Source organism: Littorina saxatilis, linkage group LG5, assembly GCF_037325665.1.
Source record: "Littorina saxatilis isolate snail1 linkage group LG5, US_GU_Lsax_2.0, whole genome shotgun sequence".
Classification (NCBI taxonomy): Eukaryota; Metazoa; Mollusca; class Gastropoda; order Littorinimorpha; family Littorinidae; genus Littorina; species Littorina saxatilis.
In genome coordinates, this window is record NC_090249.1 from 13,147,175 (window position 1) to 13,167,865 (window position 20,691).

A 20,691-nucleotide genomic window follows, 5' to 3' on the forward strand; every position below is an offset into this window, starting at 1 on the left:
TTTGAGCATGTAACGCCGACGACAAAGCCTGATAAAGTAAAGCATAACATTTTGGCAACAGCATCTAAGCTTGTATTATGTTGAATATCAGTCATTTTGATTAGCTAAATCGGACAGGCATCGCAGACGCGCGAATGGTGGTTAAACAAATTCACAAGAAAACTACAGAATGCAACGAGATTCTGACATTAAAGCTAGGAAAAAACCACGGAAAAAAAGCACACACAAAAAACCACGGAAAAAAAGCACACACAAAAAAAACACGGAAAAAAAGCACACACAAAAAAACACGGGAAAAAAGCCCACACAAAAAAACACGGAAAAAAAGCACACACAAAAAACCACGGGAAAAAAGCACACACAAAAAAACACGGAAAAAAAGCACACACAAAACAACACGAAAAAAAGCACACACAAAAAAACACAGAAAAAAAGCACACACAAAAAAACACGGAAAAAAAGCACACACAAAAAAACCCCACGATCGACGGCAATTAAGACAAGAGATAAGAGGGGAGCTTCTGTTGATTAAACAACACTATCACATTTTTTATATATAAAAACAGTCATTTCATTTACGACGAATCCGCTTCCTGCAATTCGCAAGGCACAAAAAAGGGGGAAAGAGAGAGAGAGAGAGAGAGAGAGAGAGAGAGAGAGAGAGAGAGAGAGAGAGAGAGAGAGAGAGAGAGAGAGAGAGAGAGAGAGAGAGAGAGAGAGAGAGAGAGAGAGAGAGAGGGCAAAAAATTGAGCGTGGGTGAAAGGAAAAGATAACTCTCAACACTCAGGAATGGTGGTGACCCGTACCATCTTAGCTGGCCGATGATACAATCTTTCAAATCACCCGTCACTGCAAAAATACGATAAGACCGGCTCGAATAGATGCAGCTTTCTTGTTTTAATGACTGTTGCGTCTTGTGAGCGAATCTGTAAAACGCGATTTGGGTCTGATGCGAGAATACAAGACTCACTGTTGGAGACACGACCCGATCAGGTCTGACGGCGTGCGTATTTAGATAATATATCACTGATGCACAATCTTGCAGAGTTGCAATTTATGTTGCGTAAAAAGAGTTCTGGCAAAACGAAAAAACAACGGCATTTCATTCATGGCGAAACCGCTCATTGTAATTTACAAAATACACCTTTAAATAAAAAAAAATTGTTTAAACTTTCAGCAAGGTTCTTTTTTAAAAATCCGTCCCCTTTCCCCTTCCTTTTTACATTTAGTCAAGTTTTGACTAAATGTTTTAACGTAGAGGGGGGAATCGAGACGAGGGTCGTGGTGTATGTGTTTGTGTGTGTGTGTGTGTGTGTGTGTGTGTGTGTGTGTGTGTGTGTGTGTCTGTCTGTCTGTCTGTTTGTGTGTGTGTGTGTGTAGAGCGATTCAGAGTAAACTACTGGACCTATCTTTATGAAATTTGACATGAGAGTTCCTGGGTATGATATCCCCGGACTTTTTTTCAATTTTTTGGTAAATGTCTTTGATGACGTCATATCCGGCTTTTTTAAAAAGTTAAGGCGGCACTGTCACACCTTCATTTTTCAATCAAATTGATTGAAATTTTGGCCAAGCAATCTTCGACGAAGGCCGGACTTCGGTATTGCATTTCAGTTTGGTGGCTTAAAAATTAATTAATGACTTTGGTCATTAAAAATCTGAAAATTGTAAAAATGTTTTTTTTTAATAAAACGATCCCAATTTACATTCATCTTATTCTTCATCACTTCTTGATTTCAAAAACATATACATATGTTATATTCGGATTAAAAACAAGCTCTGAAAATTAAAAATATAAAAACTATGATCAAAATTAAATTTTCGAAATCGATTTAAAAACAATTTCATCTTATTCCTTGTCGGTTCCTGATTCCAAAAACATATAGATATGATATGTTTGGATTAAAAACACGCTCAGAAAGTTAAAACGAAGAGAGGTATAGAAAAGAGTACTATGCAGCACAGCGAAACCACTACCGCGCTAAACAGGCTCGTGAGTTTCACTGCGTTTTGCACGAGCGGCGGACTGCTGTCATTGTGAAAAACTGCAGTGCGTTCAGTTTCATTCTGTGAGTTCCACAGCTTGACTAAATGTAGTAATTTCGCCTTTCGCGACTCGTTGTTTTATATGGGATAGAGATCGCTCAATCCACGAGTCTTAACACTCAACCAAACACGACCCAGCGAAGGAGCGATCCGGTGTGGGTTACAAGGAAGTTGGAACAAAAAATATGTTTTGGAATTATCGAATGTTTAAAGATATTTTTGCATGTGAAGACTATGTCACACACCTGTCATATCAGCAATGTGTTTCAATGATGAAGTTTAGAAGATTAAACAACAATTTGCCTGTGCAGAAAGAACGTTATCTTAACATCCCGAGGTCAGAAAGAACTTGCACCAAATGTGTATCACAAGACATAGGTGATGAATTCCATTATTTATTTGTCTGTGATTTTTTTCAAAGAAGAAAGAGCTGAGTTGTTACCACCTTACTATTGGAAAAAACCTAACGCACTTAAATTTAAAAAGTTGTTTGCTACTAAGAAAAAGAAATTGCTAAAGAATATTTTGGACTTTATTAATAGAATTTGTAACAGTTTTTCATTATTTTTTTATTTTTTATTTTTTTTATTTACTATATTAGCATATATCATGATTGTATTGATTGTATTTATTGTTCAAAATGCCCCCATGGGTTATGGACTAATAAACTTGAACTTGAACGCACAATCTTGACAAAGTTGCAATTTTGAACCTCAATTTGGAGACCTCAACATTTCAATCTTAATACTACACACTAGAGCTAGCTTGCATTCCTAGCACTCCGTGATCTAAGTGGTCCAAATAGGTGAATTGTTATCATTGGGGAATCCTACATATGCTGAGGTGCTTTGTGAAGTATTGTATCTCTGCTAGTCTAAACAGGCCTCAAAAGACCTTCTTGTGGCAGCTTTCATAACATAATGTGAGAGCAAACATTGGGCAGATGGTTGCGGATGGCGCACTTTATTTCATTCAGGAATGAGGATGCGATGTTTGGTACGGAACTGGGGCGCCCGTGTCGTGATGGTCCCTGCGCTAATTACTGCTGGATAATTATTGTACACAGCTCCGCACACGAACTGCGTGGGGCACAGTTAACATATACCTCCTGTCTGCCTGCACCTCTGGCTTAACCCCCCCCCCCCCGGTCTCGAATAGCAGCTAGCATCTGCTGAAGGGACATTAAACCCCCAAAACCAACCAACCAACCAACCCCCCCCCCTATCCTTTGTCTTAGGACTGAAGTTTAATCTTCCTTTTCTCCTTCTATAATTCTCGCTTGTCTTTTTCTTTAATGTGGGACTGAAATCCGTCAAAACTCAACAAGAACTGACCCAGCGAAGCCTGACAGCGCGCGTTTTTTGTTTGTTTGTTTGCTTAACGCCCAGCCGACCACGAAGGGCCATATCAGGGCGGTGCTGCTTTGACATATAACGTGCGCCACACACAAGACAGAAGTCGCAGCACAGGCTTCATGTCTCACCCAGTCAAATTATTCTGACACCGGACCAACCAGTCCTAGCACTAACCCCATAATGCCAGACGCCAGGCGGAGCAGCCACTAGATTGCCAATTTTAAAGTCTTAGGTATGACCCGGCCGGGGTTCGAACCCACGACCTCCCGATCACGGGGCGGACGCCTTACCACTAGGCCAACCGTGCCGGTCAGCGCGCGTTTAATACAAGAACAATCTTGTTCCGATTCCGGGAACCTCAACAAGCATCTGTTTCTTCTTCTCCTTATTCTTGCTTCTCTCCTCCCTGTTTTCTATGATCAAATTCAGTCAACACTGTGTCTGAATTCTCAACAAGTCTTTTTTTTCCTGACGACCCCCCCCCCCCCCCTCCCCTCCCCCCTCCGCCCGTTGCATTTCTTTTCAGTTTTTCCCCCTGAGATTGAAAGCAGTCTAAACTCTGTCTGAACACTCAACAAGCTTTTTCTTCTTCTTCATCTCCCTTCTTCCTTCCTTTTCCTCCCATGGATTGAAATCAGTCAAAACTAATGTCAGAAATATGCGATAAGAGTCGGGGTGCACTGCCCCTGTCTGGGTAATTTTGGGGAATTCCATTCCGTGAAACAAAACCGCGAGTGTTCGTCTGTCAGTGCCGCGCAATACGGCGCGTGATTGAAGCCTCAAACCCGTTCCACAAACAGAAACCGTATCGCTTTATCTGATGTTGAGTGTCTGCACAAAAAGAGAAGGGCTCCTTGTCTTTTGGAGGATGTTATCGTTCGTGTAAAGTCGTCCCTTGTATCGTGTTTAGAATCAAACTGTTTCCATCTGATGCACTGGGAAGGCAAGATACACACCCACCCCACACAGCCCATGACACACACACAGAGTATCGCTGTGACAGACTGTTGCTAGTGCTTGGGAGGGAGTGGGAACGGGACATAAAAGAGACTGGAAAGAGAACGAACGAACAAACGAACGAACAAACGAATTTTATTACTCAAGGATAGAGATTTTAGGTTGACGCCTAGTCTTACAATGTGTCCCTGCTAAAACTAAGATATAAACATGAAGAAAATAACAAAGGACAACCGTAAATGGACACGAACAAAAGTTATAAATGTTGTAACAGAGAGAGAGAGAGAGAGAGAGAGAGAGAGAGAGAGAGAGAGAGAGAGAGAGAGAGAGAGAGAGAGAGAGAGAGAGAGAGAGAGAGAGAGAGAGAGAGAGAGAGAGAGAGATAAAGAGAGAGAAAGAGAGAGAGAGAGAGACAGAGAGACAGAGAGAGAGAGAGAGAGAGAGAGAGAGAGAGAGAGAGAGAGAGAGAGAGAGAGAGAGAGAGAGAGCGACAGAGAAAGAGAGAGACAGAGCGACAGAGAAAGAGATATATAGAGATAGAGGCAGAAACAGAGACAGAGAAGTACCAAAGATCTTCTACGTAGCAGTAACATGTTTTTAGAAGTAATCTGTGATAATGGGTTTTCTAGAATTAACTGCTGAATGTTGTAGACATATCTAAGGTAGATCAGCCGACAGCCGGACAGACAGAGAAAGGGACATACAGCCAGTCAGACAACCAGTCAAACGTACAACCATGAGCAATTTCGGGTTACATTTTGGACAATCTGAAATCAAAATGTCGATTTAATGTACACAATTAATGTTTTACATTAATTAATCAAAATATAGATTGATTAGTAAAATGTTAACACATCGTCTAATTGCGCCATGCGTCACAAGTAAATCCCTTTTCACCGTATAATACTGTCTAATTCAGCATCCTGTTTCATGTTCTCATATTATTTGTGATAATCAAACGACGGGTAAGACGAAACTGATCATGCGAGTTAAAGACAAATTAAACAAATTTGAGGAAGAAAGTCGAATAATTTTAATGCTTGTTATTGTCGCACGTGCCAGGAGACCAATTCCGCATAACTCTAACGTACTCTTGTTGCACGAATCGTGTGCATTTAGAACGCTCACGTCCCTTTCTTTCTGTAACAGAACCGGTTATCATTGATAATTGTCATCGTTATTAATTCCAAACAGCATCAGTGCCGTTAATGATAATATAATGATCACGAACAGAGATATCCCTACCTGCATGAAACTTCCTTGTTAGGGTTAGGGTTAAGGTTTAGGCTGACACACATTATACATTACTCTTCCAGTTTGGTAAGGCAACAGGGTCCTGTTTCGTTTTACACTTATCAAATGTTTTTTCAGTTACAGCAAGTCAACACTGCCAATTCTTTTTTTTTCCAGATTGACTTCTTTTTCCCTTTGTTTGCATAATGTACATTGTGTTTATGGTAAATTTTGACAAACAACAACAACAAACAAACAAAAACCACCACCACCAACAAAAAAACACAGTGAGTTGTTCTAGTCTTTTCTGGTTTTACGACAAATTTAAAGCCATTTTACCAACTCAGTACTTCAATTCAGCTTAACCAGCCAAAACGTGCGTTCATTAAAGAATAAAACAAATCTAACAAACCAGACATGCAAAAAGCCAAGGAGATAACGTGAATTGGAGAAATTCAAGAATTGTGAAGACTTGCTCGTATGCCTCTACAAAGTTTCAACATGAAGCCAGCAAAATAATATTCACTGAAGCCTTGATTAAAGAGCTTCATAAAAAAACGAAACCTTTTGAGAGCGATAGCCTATCAATGCCAAATCTTTTGATCCGACGAAAATTGGTAGAGCCAACTGCGCTTTTTTGATAACACTGGGGATGCCTGACAGTTAGCACTTTTTCCCGTCTTGTGCGCGGTTTCATTAATTTGATGTGTAGAAGAAAAGGTCAGTGTAATAATGATGTCATCGTGCAATAAACGTCCTTCGTTACGCGCGTTTTTGATATAATTATACGTTGTATCAGTGGATAATATTTTGCGTAGCAAAAGGGCGATCTGACTTGAGGTCAAATTTCAAACTCCATTTTCCTCAGATCTGCCCCTCCGCTTCCTGTTTATTTTGCTGGCCATTAGCAAATGGCATTTTATTTGATTTATTTTGTGTATTTTCCTGGCCACTAGCAAATGGCTATCTTTTCGCTATTTTATGTTTCTTCAGTGCTTCCCGTTGTCTACACTAATGATATTTTTTTGGCAGCTGAAAAGGTATCCACATAAGTATGGGCGTTCCTTTTCATTAGCATTAAAAAAAAAAAAAAAATCAGGCAACATTCTAATCTGTTTAAATCCGCGATGGTGACGAAGAAGTCGAAGGCCTGGGTCTTAAATCCGCGGTCACGAAAAAAGAAGACGGTGAGAAGTTACGTGATCAATCGGAGTGAGTTTCCCAGTGATCACGTTGCGGTAAGGAGACTGGCCTCCTCATAGAGACGAAAGGGAGAATAACAGCCTACTCATAGAGACGACAGTGAGAATAACAGCCTACTCATAGAGACGAAAGTGAGAATAACAGCCTACTCATAGAGACGACAGTGAGAATAACAGCCTACTCACAGAGACGAAAGTGAGAATAACAGCCTACTCATAGAGACGACAGTGAGAATAACAGCCTACTCATAGAGACGAACGTGAGAATAACAGCCTACTCATAGAGACGACAGTAAGAATAACAGCCTCCTCATAGAGACGAAAGTGAGAATAACAGCCTACTCATAGAGACGAAAGTGAGAATAACCGCCTACTCATAGAGACGAAAGTGAGAATAACAGCCTACTCATAGAGACGAAAGTGAGAATAACAGCCTACTCATAGAGACGAAAGTGAGAATAACAGCCTCCTCATAGAGACGAAAGTGAGAATAACAGCTTACTCATAGAGACGACAGTGAAAATAACAGCCTACTCATAGAGACGAAAGTGAGAATAACAGCCTACTCATAGAGACGAAAGTGAGAATAACAGCCTACTCATAGAGACGACAGTGAGAATAACAGCCTACTCATAGAGACGACAGTGAGAATAACAGCCTACTCATAGAGACGAAAGTGAGAATAACAGCCTACTCATAGAGACGACAGTGAGAATAACAGCCTACTCATAGAGACGACAGTGAGAATAACAGCCTACTCATAGAGACGAAAGTGAGAATAACAGCCTACTCATAGAGACGACAGTGAGAATAACAGCCTACTCATAGAGACGACAGTGAGAATAACAGCCTACTCATAGAGATTAAAGTGAGAATAACAGCCTACTCATAGAGACGAAAGTGAGAATAACAGCCTACTCATAGAGACGACAGTGAGAATAACAGCCTAATCATAGAGACGAAAGTGAGAATAACAGCCTACTCATAGAGACGAAAGTGAGAATAACAGCCTCCTCATAGAGACAACAGTGAGAATAAGAGCCTACTCATAGAGACGACAGTGAGAATAACAGCCTACTCATAGAGACGACAGTGAGAATAACAGCCTCCTCATAGAGACGACAGTGAGAATAACAGCCTACTCATAGAGACGACAGTGAGAATAACAGCCTCCTCATAGAGACGAAAGTGAGAATAACAGCCTACTCATAGAGACGACAGTGAGAATAACAGCCTACTCATAGAGACGACAGTGAGAATAACAGCCTACTCATAGAGACGAAAGTGAGAATAACAGCCTACTCATAGAGACGAAAGTGAGAATAACAGCCTGCTCATAGAGACGACAGTGAGAATAACAGCCTACTCATAGAGACGAAAGTGAGAATAACAGCCTACTCATAGAGACGACAGTGAGAATAACAGCCTACTCATAGAGACGACAGTGAGAATAACAGCCTACTCATAGAGACGACAGTGAGAATAACAGCCTCCTCATAGAGACGACAGTGAGAATAAGAGCCTACTCATAGAGACGAAAGTGAGAATAACAGCCTACTCATAGAGACGACAGTGAGAATAACAGCCTACTCATAGAGACGACAGTGAGAATAACAGCCTACTCATAGAGACGACAGTGAGAAGAACAGCCTACTCATAGAGACGACAGTGAGAATAACAGCCTACTCATAGAGACGACAGTGAGAAGAACAGCCTAATCATAGAGACGACAGTGAGAAGAACAGCCTACTCATAGAGACGACAGTGAGAATAACAGCCTACTCATAGAGACGACAGTGAGAATAACAGCCTACTCATAGAGACGACAGTGAGAATAACAGCCTACTCATAGAGACGACAGTGAGAATAACAGCCTACTCATAGAGACGACAGTGAGAATAACAGCCTCCTCATAGAGACGAAAGTGAGAATAACAGCCTACTCATAGAGACGAAAGTGAGAATAACAGCCTACTCATAGAGACGAAAGTGAGAATAACAGCCTACTCATAGAGACGACAGTGAGAATAACAGCCTACTCATAGAGACGACAGTGAGAATAACAGCCTACTCATAGAGACGACAGTGAGAATAGCAGCCTACTCATAGAGACGACAGTGAGAATAACAGCCTACTCATAGAGACGACAGTGAGAATAACAGCCCCCTAATTGAGACGACAGTGAGAATAACAGCCTACTCATAGAGACGAAAGTGAGAATAACAGCCTACTCATAGAGACGAAAGTGAGAATAACAGCCTACTCATAGAGACGACAGTGAGAATAACAGCCTACTCACAGAGACGACAGTGAGAATAACAGCCTACTCATAGAGACGACAGTGAGAATAACAGCCTACTCATAGAGAGACGACAGTGAGAATAACAGCCTACTCATAGAGACGACAGTGAGAATAACAGCCTAGCCTACTCATAGAGACGACAGTGAGAATAACAGCCTAGCCTACTCATAGAGACGACAGTGAGAATAACAGCCTACTCATAGAGACGACAGTGAGAATAACAGCCTAGTCTACTCATAGAGACGACAGTGAGAATAACAGCCTACTCATAGAGACGACAGTGAGAATAACAGCCTAGCCTACTGATAGAGACGACAGTGAGAATAACAGCCTGCTCATAGAGACGACAGTGAGAATAACAGCCTACTCATAGAGACGACAGTGAGAATAACAGCCTGCTCATAGAGACGACAGTGAGAATAACAGCCTAGCATACTCATAGAGACGACAGTGAGAATAACAGCCTAGCCTACTCATAGAGACGACAGTGAGAATAACAGCCTACTCATAGAGACGACAGTGAGAATAACAGCCTAGCCTAGTCATAGAGACGACAGTGAGAATAACAGCCTACTCATAGAGACGACAGTGAGAATAACAGCCTAGCCTACTCATAGAGACGACAGTGAGAATAACAGCCTACTCGTAGAGACGAAAGGGAGAATAACAGCCTACTCATCTTCTTCTTCTGCCTTCCTGGGCTGAACCTACAACGCACATGCCTGTTTTGCACAAGATTGTGCTTTACGTGTATCACCGTTTTCCCGCCGCCATTTAGGCACCCATACTCCGTTTTCGGGAGAAATAGTGATCAATACCGCTGAGACTTCACAGTGATCAAGAGTGGCGACGTACATGGAGTTCGGGGTGGGCATGTCAAAAATGGTGAATATTGTCACGAAACCTGATTGCTAGGATCATACTGACCTCCATTTACGGAGATAACGGCGAGCAATGCAACAGCAATGGGTACGTTCGCGATCGAGAAAGCGAGAAGAGAATGATAAGGACCAATGATTGTGAGTTCCAATGCAGCAAGCATCCCAATGGCAATGGTGGTTAGCACGGGATAGCGGTCAATGCTTGTTGTTGACATTGAGATTGCACATTGTTTGGACAGAGTTTGCACATTGTTCAGACAGAGTAAGCACCCTGTTCAGACAGAGTTTGCACATTGTTCAGACAGAGTTTGCACATTGTTCAGACAGAGTTTGCACATTGTTCAGACAGAGTTTGCACATTGTTCAGACAGAGTAAGCACCCTGTTCAGACAGAGTTTGCACATTGTTCAGACAGAGTTTGCACATTGTTCAGACAGAGTTTGCACATTGTTCAGACAGAGTTTGCACATTGTTCAGACAGAGTGTGCACATTGTTCAGACAGAGTGAGCACATTGGTCAGACAGAGTGAGAACATTGTTCGGACAGAGTTTGCACTAAGTTAAAACAGAGTGTGCACATTGTTCAGACAGAGTGTGCACATTGTTCAGACAGAGTAAGCACATTGTTCAGACAGAGTTTGCACATTGTTCAGACAGAGTTTGCACATTGTTCAGACAGAGTTTGCACTAAGTTAAGACAGAGTAAGCACATTGTTCAGACAGAGTTTGCACATTGTTCAGACAGAGTTTGCACTAAGTTAAGACAGAGTGTGCACATTGTTCAGACAGAGTGTGCACATTGTTCAGACAAAGTAAGCACATTGTTCAGACAGAGTGAGCACATTGTTCAGACAGAGTTTGCACATTGTTCAGACAGAGTTTGCACATTGTTCAGACAGAGTGAGCACATTGTTAAGACAGAGTTTGCACATTGTTCAGACAGAGTTTGCACATTGGTCAGACAGAGTGAGGGTATTGTTTAGACAGAGTGAGCACATTGTTCAGACAGAGTTGCCACTAAGTTAAGACAGAGTGTGCACATTGTTCGGACAGAGTTTGCACATTGTTCGGACAGAGTTGGCACTAAGTGAAGACAGAGTTTGCACATTGTTCAGACAGAGTTTGCACATTGTTCGGACAGAGTTGGCACTAAGTTAAGACAGAGTTTGCACATTGTTCAGACAGAGTGAGCACATTGTTCAGACAGAGTGTGCACATTGTTCGGACAGAGTTTGCACATTGTTCGGACAGAGTTGGCACTAAGTTCAGACAGAGTTTGCACATTGTTCAGACAGAGTTTGCACATTGTTCGGACAGAGTTGGCACTAAGTTAAGACAGAGTTTGCACATTGTTCAGACAGAGTTTGCACATTGTTCGGACAGAGTTTGCACCAAGTTAAGACAGAGTGTGCACATTGTTCAGACAGAGTGAGTACACTGTTCAGACAGAGTGTGCGCATTGTTCAGACAGAGTGAGTACATTGTTCAAGGCTAGTGAAGACACTGACCTCTCCATGGAGATGACGGTGAGCGTGAGTATGGAGCAGATCATGGAGTAGCTCTGCACGTAGTTCACCCCCCTGCACATCACCTCCCCGAACTCCCACGAGAACGTCCAGAACGCCGCCGCCTGAAACAGTCAAAGAGAAAGAAGGGTAAATATCATCATCATCGCTGTGGTCATCGTCAGCCATATGAGTGTAAGTGAAAACTATGGTCTACCGTGTTGAGATTCAGGCCAAATGCGCATACATACAGAACTAAGAGCCCACACATTACTAACATTTGATTGTGACCATTATTCTTTCACACAGCCCCCCGCCCTTTCTTTCCAACTCCTTCCATCCTCATCGCCATCTTCCCAAGTATTCAAGACGTTTGTCACAGAAGTGAAGGTAGTTTTTAGGTTCCCTGAGAGAGGGAATCTCAGTTGATCTAGTTTACCTAGTGCTTTACGGTGCTAAATCCGTTTTTTTACGTGCATATTTTCTGCTTTATGAGATTTAACACAGTCGTCCCGAGTGCTGAGTAGGGTATCACTTAGAGAGAGAGAGAGAGAGAGAGAGAGAGAGAGAGAGAGAGAGAGAGAGAGAGAGAGAGAGAGAGAGAGAGAGAGAGAGAGAGAGCGACAGACAGATAGACACAGAGACAGAGAGAGACAGAGAGAGAGAGACAGAGAGAGAGAGAGAGACAGAGAGAGAGAGAGAGAGAGAGAGAGAGAGAGAGAGCAGGGTGTGTGTGTGTGTGTGTGTGTGTGTGTGTGTGTGTGTACTCTTAGGAGGAACACAGAGCTGATTTAAAGATGATACGAAAACAAATATTGAAGAACGAAATAAAGGAAGAAGTAGAAAGAAAAGACAGACACAGGCACAGACGCACGAACGCACGCACGCACGCACACACACACTCACACACGCACACAAACAAACACACACACACACACACACATACACACACACACACACACACACGCACACAGACACACACACACAGACACACACGCACACACACACAGACACACACACACACACACACATAGACATGTCATTAATAACACAACACAAAAATACCCTGTATACATTTTAATAAACTGCGACAAACACACGATGAACGCAGCTAACTTGAAAGAGAAAAAACCCTATTACTCAACATACCAAAGTATATCAACCCTTTTGAAGTGAGCGATAACATTTTATGTTGCCCTCATCAGGCTAACTAGGTGCAATTTCTTGATTATCAATTAGGAATCTCGTGGGTTATTCCCCCCGACGTCCGCCGCGTAATCACGTTTCTGTTCATGCTCGCTCGTGATTATGTACAAATCCTACGGTACGCCAAAGAAGGCACTTTGCAAACCAAACCTTGTAATAATCCTACGGTAAGCTAACGAAGGCAAAAGTGGATTGGTTTTTCACTTTGCATACCTTACGTACTGTAAACACAGAACTTCTTAGACATGTTTAAGGATTGTAAGCTTGGTATTGAGATGATCAAATGATGAGGCTTGGTAAAAGAAAAGGGTTGGATTAAATGGAGTATCAGGAAATCAGTAATTAATTAGAAGTTGGGCAGCAGTAGTCACTGAAACGGTACACAGAACACAATGGCGAGTACAGTCATGCCAAATTCTTAGCCCGTGCAGTAAAAATGCCATGTTGTAACTTTAGATAATCAAATACCCGTTAGTTGTAGATATTGTATTTCACGAACTTTTCTTCGCGATATGAGATTCTTTAAATCTTTAACGGTTTACAAAAAAATCTGCTTTAAGATTCTAGATTTAAATGAAATTAACATTTTCAACCTTGTATTATCACATTAAAAAAACAAGTTTTGTGAGTAAAAACTTGAATCAATGACAAAATCTGCCAACAGCTTTAATTTGTGCTGTCTTTTGTGACCCAGATTTCTAGTATTTTCTTTGTTTTGGCAAAACAAATTAGGTAAGTAGACGGCAGGGGGGGGGGGGGGGGGGGGGGTGGGTCCGGGGGGTATAGTTGCATCAGGGGGCATGGAGAGCAATGGGGAGAGGAGGATAGGAAGAAGGGGGAGGGGGGGATGCATAAAGGACAACGAACTGCGGGTTATTAGACTTAAACCCCTTATGTTCGCCAGGGGATGAAGGTCATTAGTGACTGTCTCTAGCTCTGTTTCTATCACTTTGCCTACCTTTCGTTGCTTCTATTTGTCTCTCTCTCTCTCTCTCTCTCTCTCTCTCTCTCTCTCTCTCTCTCTCTCTCTCCCCTCCCTCTCTCTCTCTCTCTCTCGTTTGTATTGCTTATGCCATAACCCTCGTAAAATAACATTTGATTTGATTTGATTTGATCTCTCCCTCTCTCTGTCTGTCTGTCTGTCTGTCTCTCTCTTTGTCTCTCTCCCCCTTCTCTCTCTTTCGTGAACTCGCACAACCTAACCCCCCCCCTCTAACCACTTGCTGTTATTCCTTTCATTCTGTTATCCTTGAGTAATAAAGTTCGCTCGTTCGTTCGCGTTCGTTCGTTTGTTCGTTCTCTCTCTCTCTCTCTCTCTCTCTCTCTCTCTCTCTCTCTCTCTCTCTCTCTCTCTCTCTCTCTCTCTCTCGGGCTGGTTGAAAAGAAGCTCCTTTGTATTGCTTATGCCATAACCCTCGTAAAATAACATATGATCTGATTTGATTTGATCTTTCCCTCTCCCTCTCTCTGTCTGTCTGTCTGTCTGTCTGTCTGTCTGTCTGTCTGTCTCTCTCTTTGTCTCTCTCCCCCTTCTCTCTCTTTCGTGAACTCCCACAACCCCCCCCCCTCTAACCACTTGCTGTTATTCCTCTCATTCTGTTATCAATCTGCAGAGCGAGATCGAAAGATGTCAAAACAGGACACGTAAGTTACCATACACCCCCCGTAAATCGGTGCACCTTCCGGGATTGAAGTCTGCACCAAGGTGCAAACAGCAAAAAGGTGTTGTTGTTTCACCTGTTTCGCTTTATTGCTATGGCGACTGCTTCCAGCACTCACAGGATACGCTTGCTTTCATTCTGAATAGTTTAGGCAATCACTCACAGCCTCACCCTTCGTCACGCTCATTTAAGATAGAGAGAAGGGGTAAACACATACAAACTGATTGGTAAAGGAAAAGGGTTTACTAGTGAAGCAACAAATAACAAAAACAACAGAGACTTGGAAAAACAAAATACGGAATACTCCTAAGTCGATTAGAAAGTATGTTGTTGTTTGAGTGCATAAAACAGGGAGACAATACCTTAGCCAGAAAAACAAGTCAGAAAGCAAGAGAGAAAATTATAAAGAAGTCGCGTAAGGCGAAATTACAACATTTAGTCAATCTGTCGAACCCACAGAATGAAACTGAACGAACTGCATTTTTTTTCACCAAGACAAGACAGCTTCGTCAATCCACGCGGCAAGGAAGTCGCTCATTTTTTTTCCGTGCAACACGAAGTGAAACTGACATGCAAGAATAGCGAAATAGCGTACTGCGGTAAGCAGGGAAACGCGCTTTTCTGTATTCTTTTTAACTTTCTGAGCTTGTTTCGAATACAACATATTATATTTATATGTTTTTGGAATTGGTTGAAAAATGAGAGCCCGACAGTGCCGCCTCATCTTTCACAATAAGCCGGATATGACGTCATCAAAGATATTTATCCAAAAACTAAAAAAACGTCTGGAGATATAATACTCAGGAACTCTCATGTTAAGTTTCATGAAGATTGGTCCAGTAGTTTCTCAGAATCGCGTTATTCACACACACACACACACACACACACACACACACACCCACACACACACACACACACACACACACACACACACACACACACACACACACACACACACACACACACACACACACACACACACCCACACACACACATATACATACACCACACCCTCGTCTCGATTCCTCCCTCTACGTTAAAACATTTAGTCAAAACTTGACTAAATGTAAAAAGTAAATGCTGAACATAAAAGAACAAGACACGAATTAAAGATAATGAATTCAAAACAGAGCAGAGACTGTTACGGCGTCTCTTCCAACACTGGACATCAGTGTGTTCTGAGAACAAGAAAACAAAGAAAACAAGAGAACAAGAGAAACAAGAAATTCCTCCGAGGTAGGAAAAACACCCCCGTCAAAGGGAAATAACCTTCTCAGTTGGTGGCAGTGACTGAGTGAGAATGGTTATTTCCCTTTGACCATTAAGATGTCCCTCTATAAGTCCTTGTATAATCTTAATCCACCAATAACTCCCTAACCGTGTGTTTGACTGGTCCCAATTTTTGTAAGGACCGTCTCAGGAATGTATAGAACCTGTTCACCAAGTTTGGTGACGATCGGTCCGTTCATTCTTGATATCTATATACGAACACAAACAAACAAACAAACAAACACATCGAGCGAAACCTATACACACCCCTATACCGGGGGTGTAAAAACGGAAAATAAGACACCCAGCCAACCAACGGACTAAACTCATCATGTCAGAAACGAAACATTCACAATCATAAAACCATTCAGAGGCACACTTCCACAGAAACTAAGGCACTCAGTTTACCACCTCTCGTTCCAGAACATTTCATCTGAAAAGATTTGCAAGAGCCCTCCCCGTCAGTTGTGTGTCATGAAGCTGTAGGAAGAGCATCAACAGAAAGCTACCCGTACACGTTTGTGCTGGAAATACTCTGAAAATCAAACCAAGACTGAACTTTCCTCGGTTTATTGTGTAGGGGTGTTGCTTAAAAAAAAAACCAAAAACACAAACAAATCCAGCAAATTTACCAAAATGGCTATTCAAATTTCGACAGTTTTCGGAATTTTGATAGACAGTCCTACCGTGAAAACTTTCGGCAGCAAAGCAATTAATGATCACGGTGAATTTTTTTCTCAGAAGTTTTGCTATTAATAAAAAGTATCGAGACCTAAAGCTCGTCCTTATTTGAGCCCGACGTTTATTTCGCGAAGTCTTTTTATAAAAAAAAAATTCAGTGTCAAAGTTTCGAGAGAGAGAGAGAGAGAGAGAGAGAGAGAGAGAGAGAGAGAGAGAGAGAGAGAGAGAGAGAGAGAGAGAGAGAGAGAGAGAGAGAGAGAGAGAGATATAGACGGACAGACGGACAGACGGATATAGACAAAACCGTACGGACTCAAACTCCCCAAAACAGACACAGAGACCCAGTCGGAAACGATTTAAAGACCTGGACCAACAAAAACATCAGACTGCACTGAAATTCACTCTTTCCCCAGATTAAACAACTTTCCCGATAGGGAGACAGTGGCACACGACTTTCCCATCACTACACTTCACTAAACGAATCCGGCCCAGTTATGACGTCACAGAAGTTGCAGTGATTGAACGTCACAGTGCACCTGTCAGTTTACCTGCAAGCACACGTCAGTGCACTAAGTATGAAAACTCTCAGGGGGTAATCAGTAAATTAGGTCTCTAATTCGAAAACGGCTGACGGCAGTAGGTATTTTTCGTCGAGCCAGATGTAAGTACCAACGATGTCGTTAAAGCCAAGATAAGTGTAGCGCAACTTGATCCAACAGGTTCTTAGTACCTTACGTATTGAGTTTGTACGATTTACTAATGTACAGAAGATTTAGGTTGAACAAACACTTTAGAAGAAACACATGGAAACTATCCGAGAGTGTTGGTCTTGGCAGTCCAAGTCTGCAGATACAGTGACCTTTTAGTTTTATTTGCTCTCGATGACGAAAGAACGTCAAGGGAAAGAACTCGCAAGAATCCGGTACTTTACCTAGTATACTTTAGGTTCGTGACTCTCGTGAAATTAAATGTACCTCCGAGTTAGGAAATAAAATCTGCGCTACGGGCAGGGCTGGAAGGGGTATACAGCTGTACTCTGTTCGATACATGTTCCCAGGTATACCACACAGGTGAGGTCATTACTGACTGACCAGCGGTCAAGCACATAACCAGCAGCGCGTGCGGAGCTGATCAAAACAGTGTGCCTGCACGTGCGAAACGCGTGAGGTCAGCATGCGGTGATTGACAGAAAGGCAGCAGAGGTGAAAGTCGAAAGATGCCGCACAGCAGGTCCCTTCGAATCGCACTGCCCAGCTGACAGGACATGAGAGAAACAGTAGCTATAAGTAGGTACAGGTCTAGGTCAAGCAGATGCTCAACAAACAGCTGAAATGACACGGGAATTAATGTTTTAATTTGGGTGCGAAATTTGTCGCAATTATACATTTTTGGCGAAGTTTAGTTCAACTCTAAGTTGACCAGAATGCTGATCAAACAGTAGCTTAACTATTACAGTAATTGACCAAAGTGGTGCAGATCAAGTGAAAGCTGAGCATGTGCGGAGCAAACAGTAGCTAAACTAGTTCCTGTCAAGGTCAGGCCGATATTGGACAAGGCGAACAGTGGCTTAACACGTGCTAGCCGCCTGAGTTGACGAGACGCTGACAACTGGCAAACATTAACTTAAACTTGGGCAGCTCTGAGTCTTTCTATGTCTGTGGGGCTGACCCCTTGCAGAGCAAATAGAAACGCAATTAGGTCCGGTAGACCCTGGCAGGTTTAACAGTTTTCAGACTGGAATGAGGGCTGCCATGGCGTTGAGAGAACCAGAAACCCTTTACTTCCGATACGTCTAGCCCAAAGTCGCGAAGTCTGTTGATCGAAATTTCAGAACCACAGCTTCGCGAGGCTTAAAAACTACAAAAGATCAGTGAAAAAAGTGTTGAATGAATTAACATAATGTAAGTACTTCGCGTGGGGTCAAGACGCTTTAATTCACAGAAGAATGGCAGGGGATAAGTAAGTGGAAGGCTACACAGCAGGTCCTTAAGACATGCAGTTGGCTAGATGTTTCACCGGTTTTAGGCTAATTAGTAGAGGGGTTGAACTGGTGACTGGTGAGTCGTGAGTACTTTGTAGGAACATCACAAGCAGTCACTTCCGATATTTGTGGGAAAAACCCAACAAATACTGATACAGTCAGAACAAGTTTCTTTAGCTCTTCTTTTTATCCCATTTTCAAGTCATTTCTCTGTTGATTTTATACGCCTCTTTAAAGTTCACTGCGCCATTAAGCCTGCTATTATTTTTCATTAGTTTTTTTGTTTGTTTGTTTAACGCCCAGCCGACCACGAAGGGCCATATCAGGGCGGTGCTGCTTTGACATAAAACGTGCGCCACACACAAGACAGAAGTCGCAGCACAGGCTTCATGTCTCACCCAGTCAAATTATTCTGACACCGGACCAACCAGTCCTAACACTAACCCCATAATGCCAGACGCCAAGCGGAGCAGCCACTAGATTGCCAATTTTAAAGTCTTAGGTATGACCGGGGTTCGAGCCCACGACCTCCCGATCACGGGGCGGACGCCTTACCACTAGGCCAACCGTGCCGGTCGATTTTTCATTAGTTCCAAACAAAGGAATAGCTCTTCTCGCGAGAGTGATCTGTCCAGTCTCTTACCGGTGAGAAGGACAGACAACCTTTGACTTGGACACAAACTAACAATCAACAGCCTTTGCTTCCTTTGCAGTTAGGGATTTTAATACAAATTGAATCAATTTCAGAGATAGACATTGGTGTCACTTACAACATTAATTTACAAAAAACTCGGACTGCTGATGTTTTGGTGAATATGGTTACGATTGCAAGTGTACTAATACAAAAACAACAAAGGTTAAGTTATTGGAACGTTTCATTCGGGACAAAACACAACATTTCGACCAATCGACCTTTCAAGTGGACAAACTCGGTACACAACCGATGATTTCCAATGCTGTGATTTATCTAGACGGAATAGTATGTTGCCAAAATGGACGAGGCAAAATGACCAATGTAAACTGTAAGCCTGGTCAGATCCATGATGGTGCACGTGATCGCTAAGAAGAGAAATACTGCACATTTAACTGTTTGACACCTAGTAAGCCTCTCCATAAGGCGACAAGACTAGTGGTAAAGAAAGACGTTCTACTAATAGGTGCACTAAGTGATTGTCTCAAAAGCCCTAATCAATCAGAACTGGCGGAGGCGTGAACGAAAGGAACAACAACCGAGTAGAAGGAAAATCTGACACAGGTAAGCAGCAACCATTCCTGCGAAGCGGCGGAAATCATCTACGGGTGCCACGCATTTGGCAGGTAAAACGTCGAAAGGTCTGCGTTGGGATTTAAACTGACAATCGCCGTGCACCGGGGTGTAAACTGCTGCCTCCCGGTGTAGTACTGAGGCATCAACAGTCTGGCATTAAAAGACGTCTGGTTGTGGTCAGCTTGGTAGTTCCTTGTTAATTCCCTTGTCAGAGTAACGGTCAGCAGGTGTGATTTGTGTCCGGTTTTGTGTATACTGGTACTGGACCCATGATACTTCACCGCTTTGCCGGCTGGACCATAAACCCTTACCCCCCAGGCTTTTGGAACTTAAATTCAAGCCAGCAAAACCTTTTAGCGCGATCACGGTAAATAGGGATTTAAAAAGACAAGGAAGGTGTGATAAGGGAGATATAATTCAGAATTGTTGATTGCAGACAGACAAAAAACAAAGGAAACATGAGAGAGAGAGAGAGAGAGAGAGAGAGAGAGAGAGAGAGAGAGAGAGAGAGACAGAAAGACAGAGAGAGAGTGTGAGAGAGAGAGAAAGGGAGGGAGAAAGAGAGAGAGAGAGAGAGAGAGAGAGAGAGACAGAGAGAGAGAAGGAGAGAGAGAGAGAGAGACAAGGAGATAGGGGTGAAGGAGAGACATACAGACAGAGAGAATTGAACTGAACTGAACTGAACTTTATTTTACAAGGATGCAGATTTAAGGCCAGGCCTTTTCTTACAATCTGTCCTTGATTGAGAGAGAGAGAGAGAGAGAGAGAGAGAGAGAGAGAGAGAGAGAGAGAGAGAGAGAGAGAGAGAGAGAGAGAGAGAGAGAGAGAGAGAGAGAGAGGGAGACAGAGGCAGACTGAGAGAATGGAAGAAGAAATTGGTAACAGAAAGCCGAAAATAAGGACAGCTTTTGAAAATAAGAAAAGAGAAAAGCCAAATGAATCATAACATGATATGAAGGAGTTAACTCAGAGCAGTATAGACATAAAAATCAAATCCCAATAAGACAAACAAGTGCTAACCCCGAACGGGTGTGTTTTCTTCTTCTTCTTCTTCTCTCTTTCTCCATGTGTTTTTTGTTGGTCCTTTCTCTCTTTCCCCATCTCTCTTTCCCTCTCCTTCTCCACCCAAATTCCCGTTACCCCAC

The 20,691-nt window shown here is 42.5% G+C and overlaps 1 protein-coding gene across 1 annotated transcript in view; it reads right to left on the minus strand.

Moving 5' to 3' along the window:
• The window catches only part of LOC138966338 (QRFP-like peptide receptor), a 111,499-nt gene that overhangs the window by 42,293 nt on the left and 48,515 nt on the right, over positions 1-20,691 (minus strand). Inside the window, exon 3 of the mRNA XM_070338535.1 lies at positions 11,485-11,606. Coding sequence (XP_070194636.1) covers positions 11,485-11,606 — 122 coding nt within the window. The remainder of the gene's footprint in view (positions 1-11,484; positions 11,607-20,691) is intronic.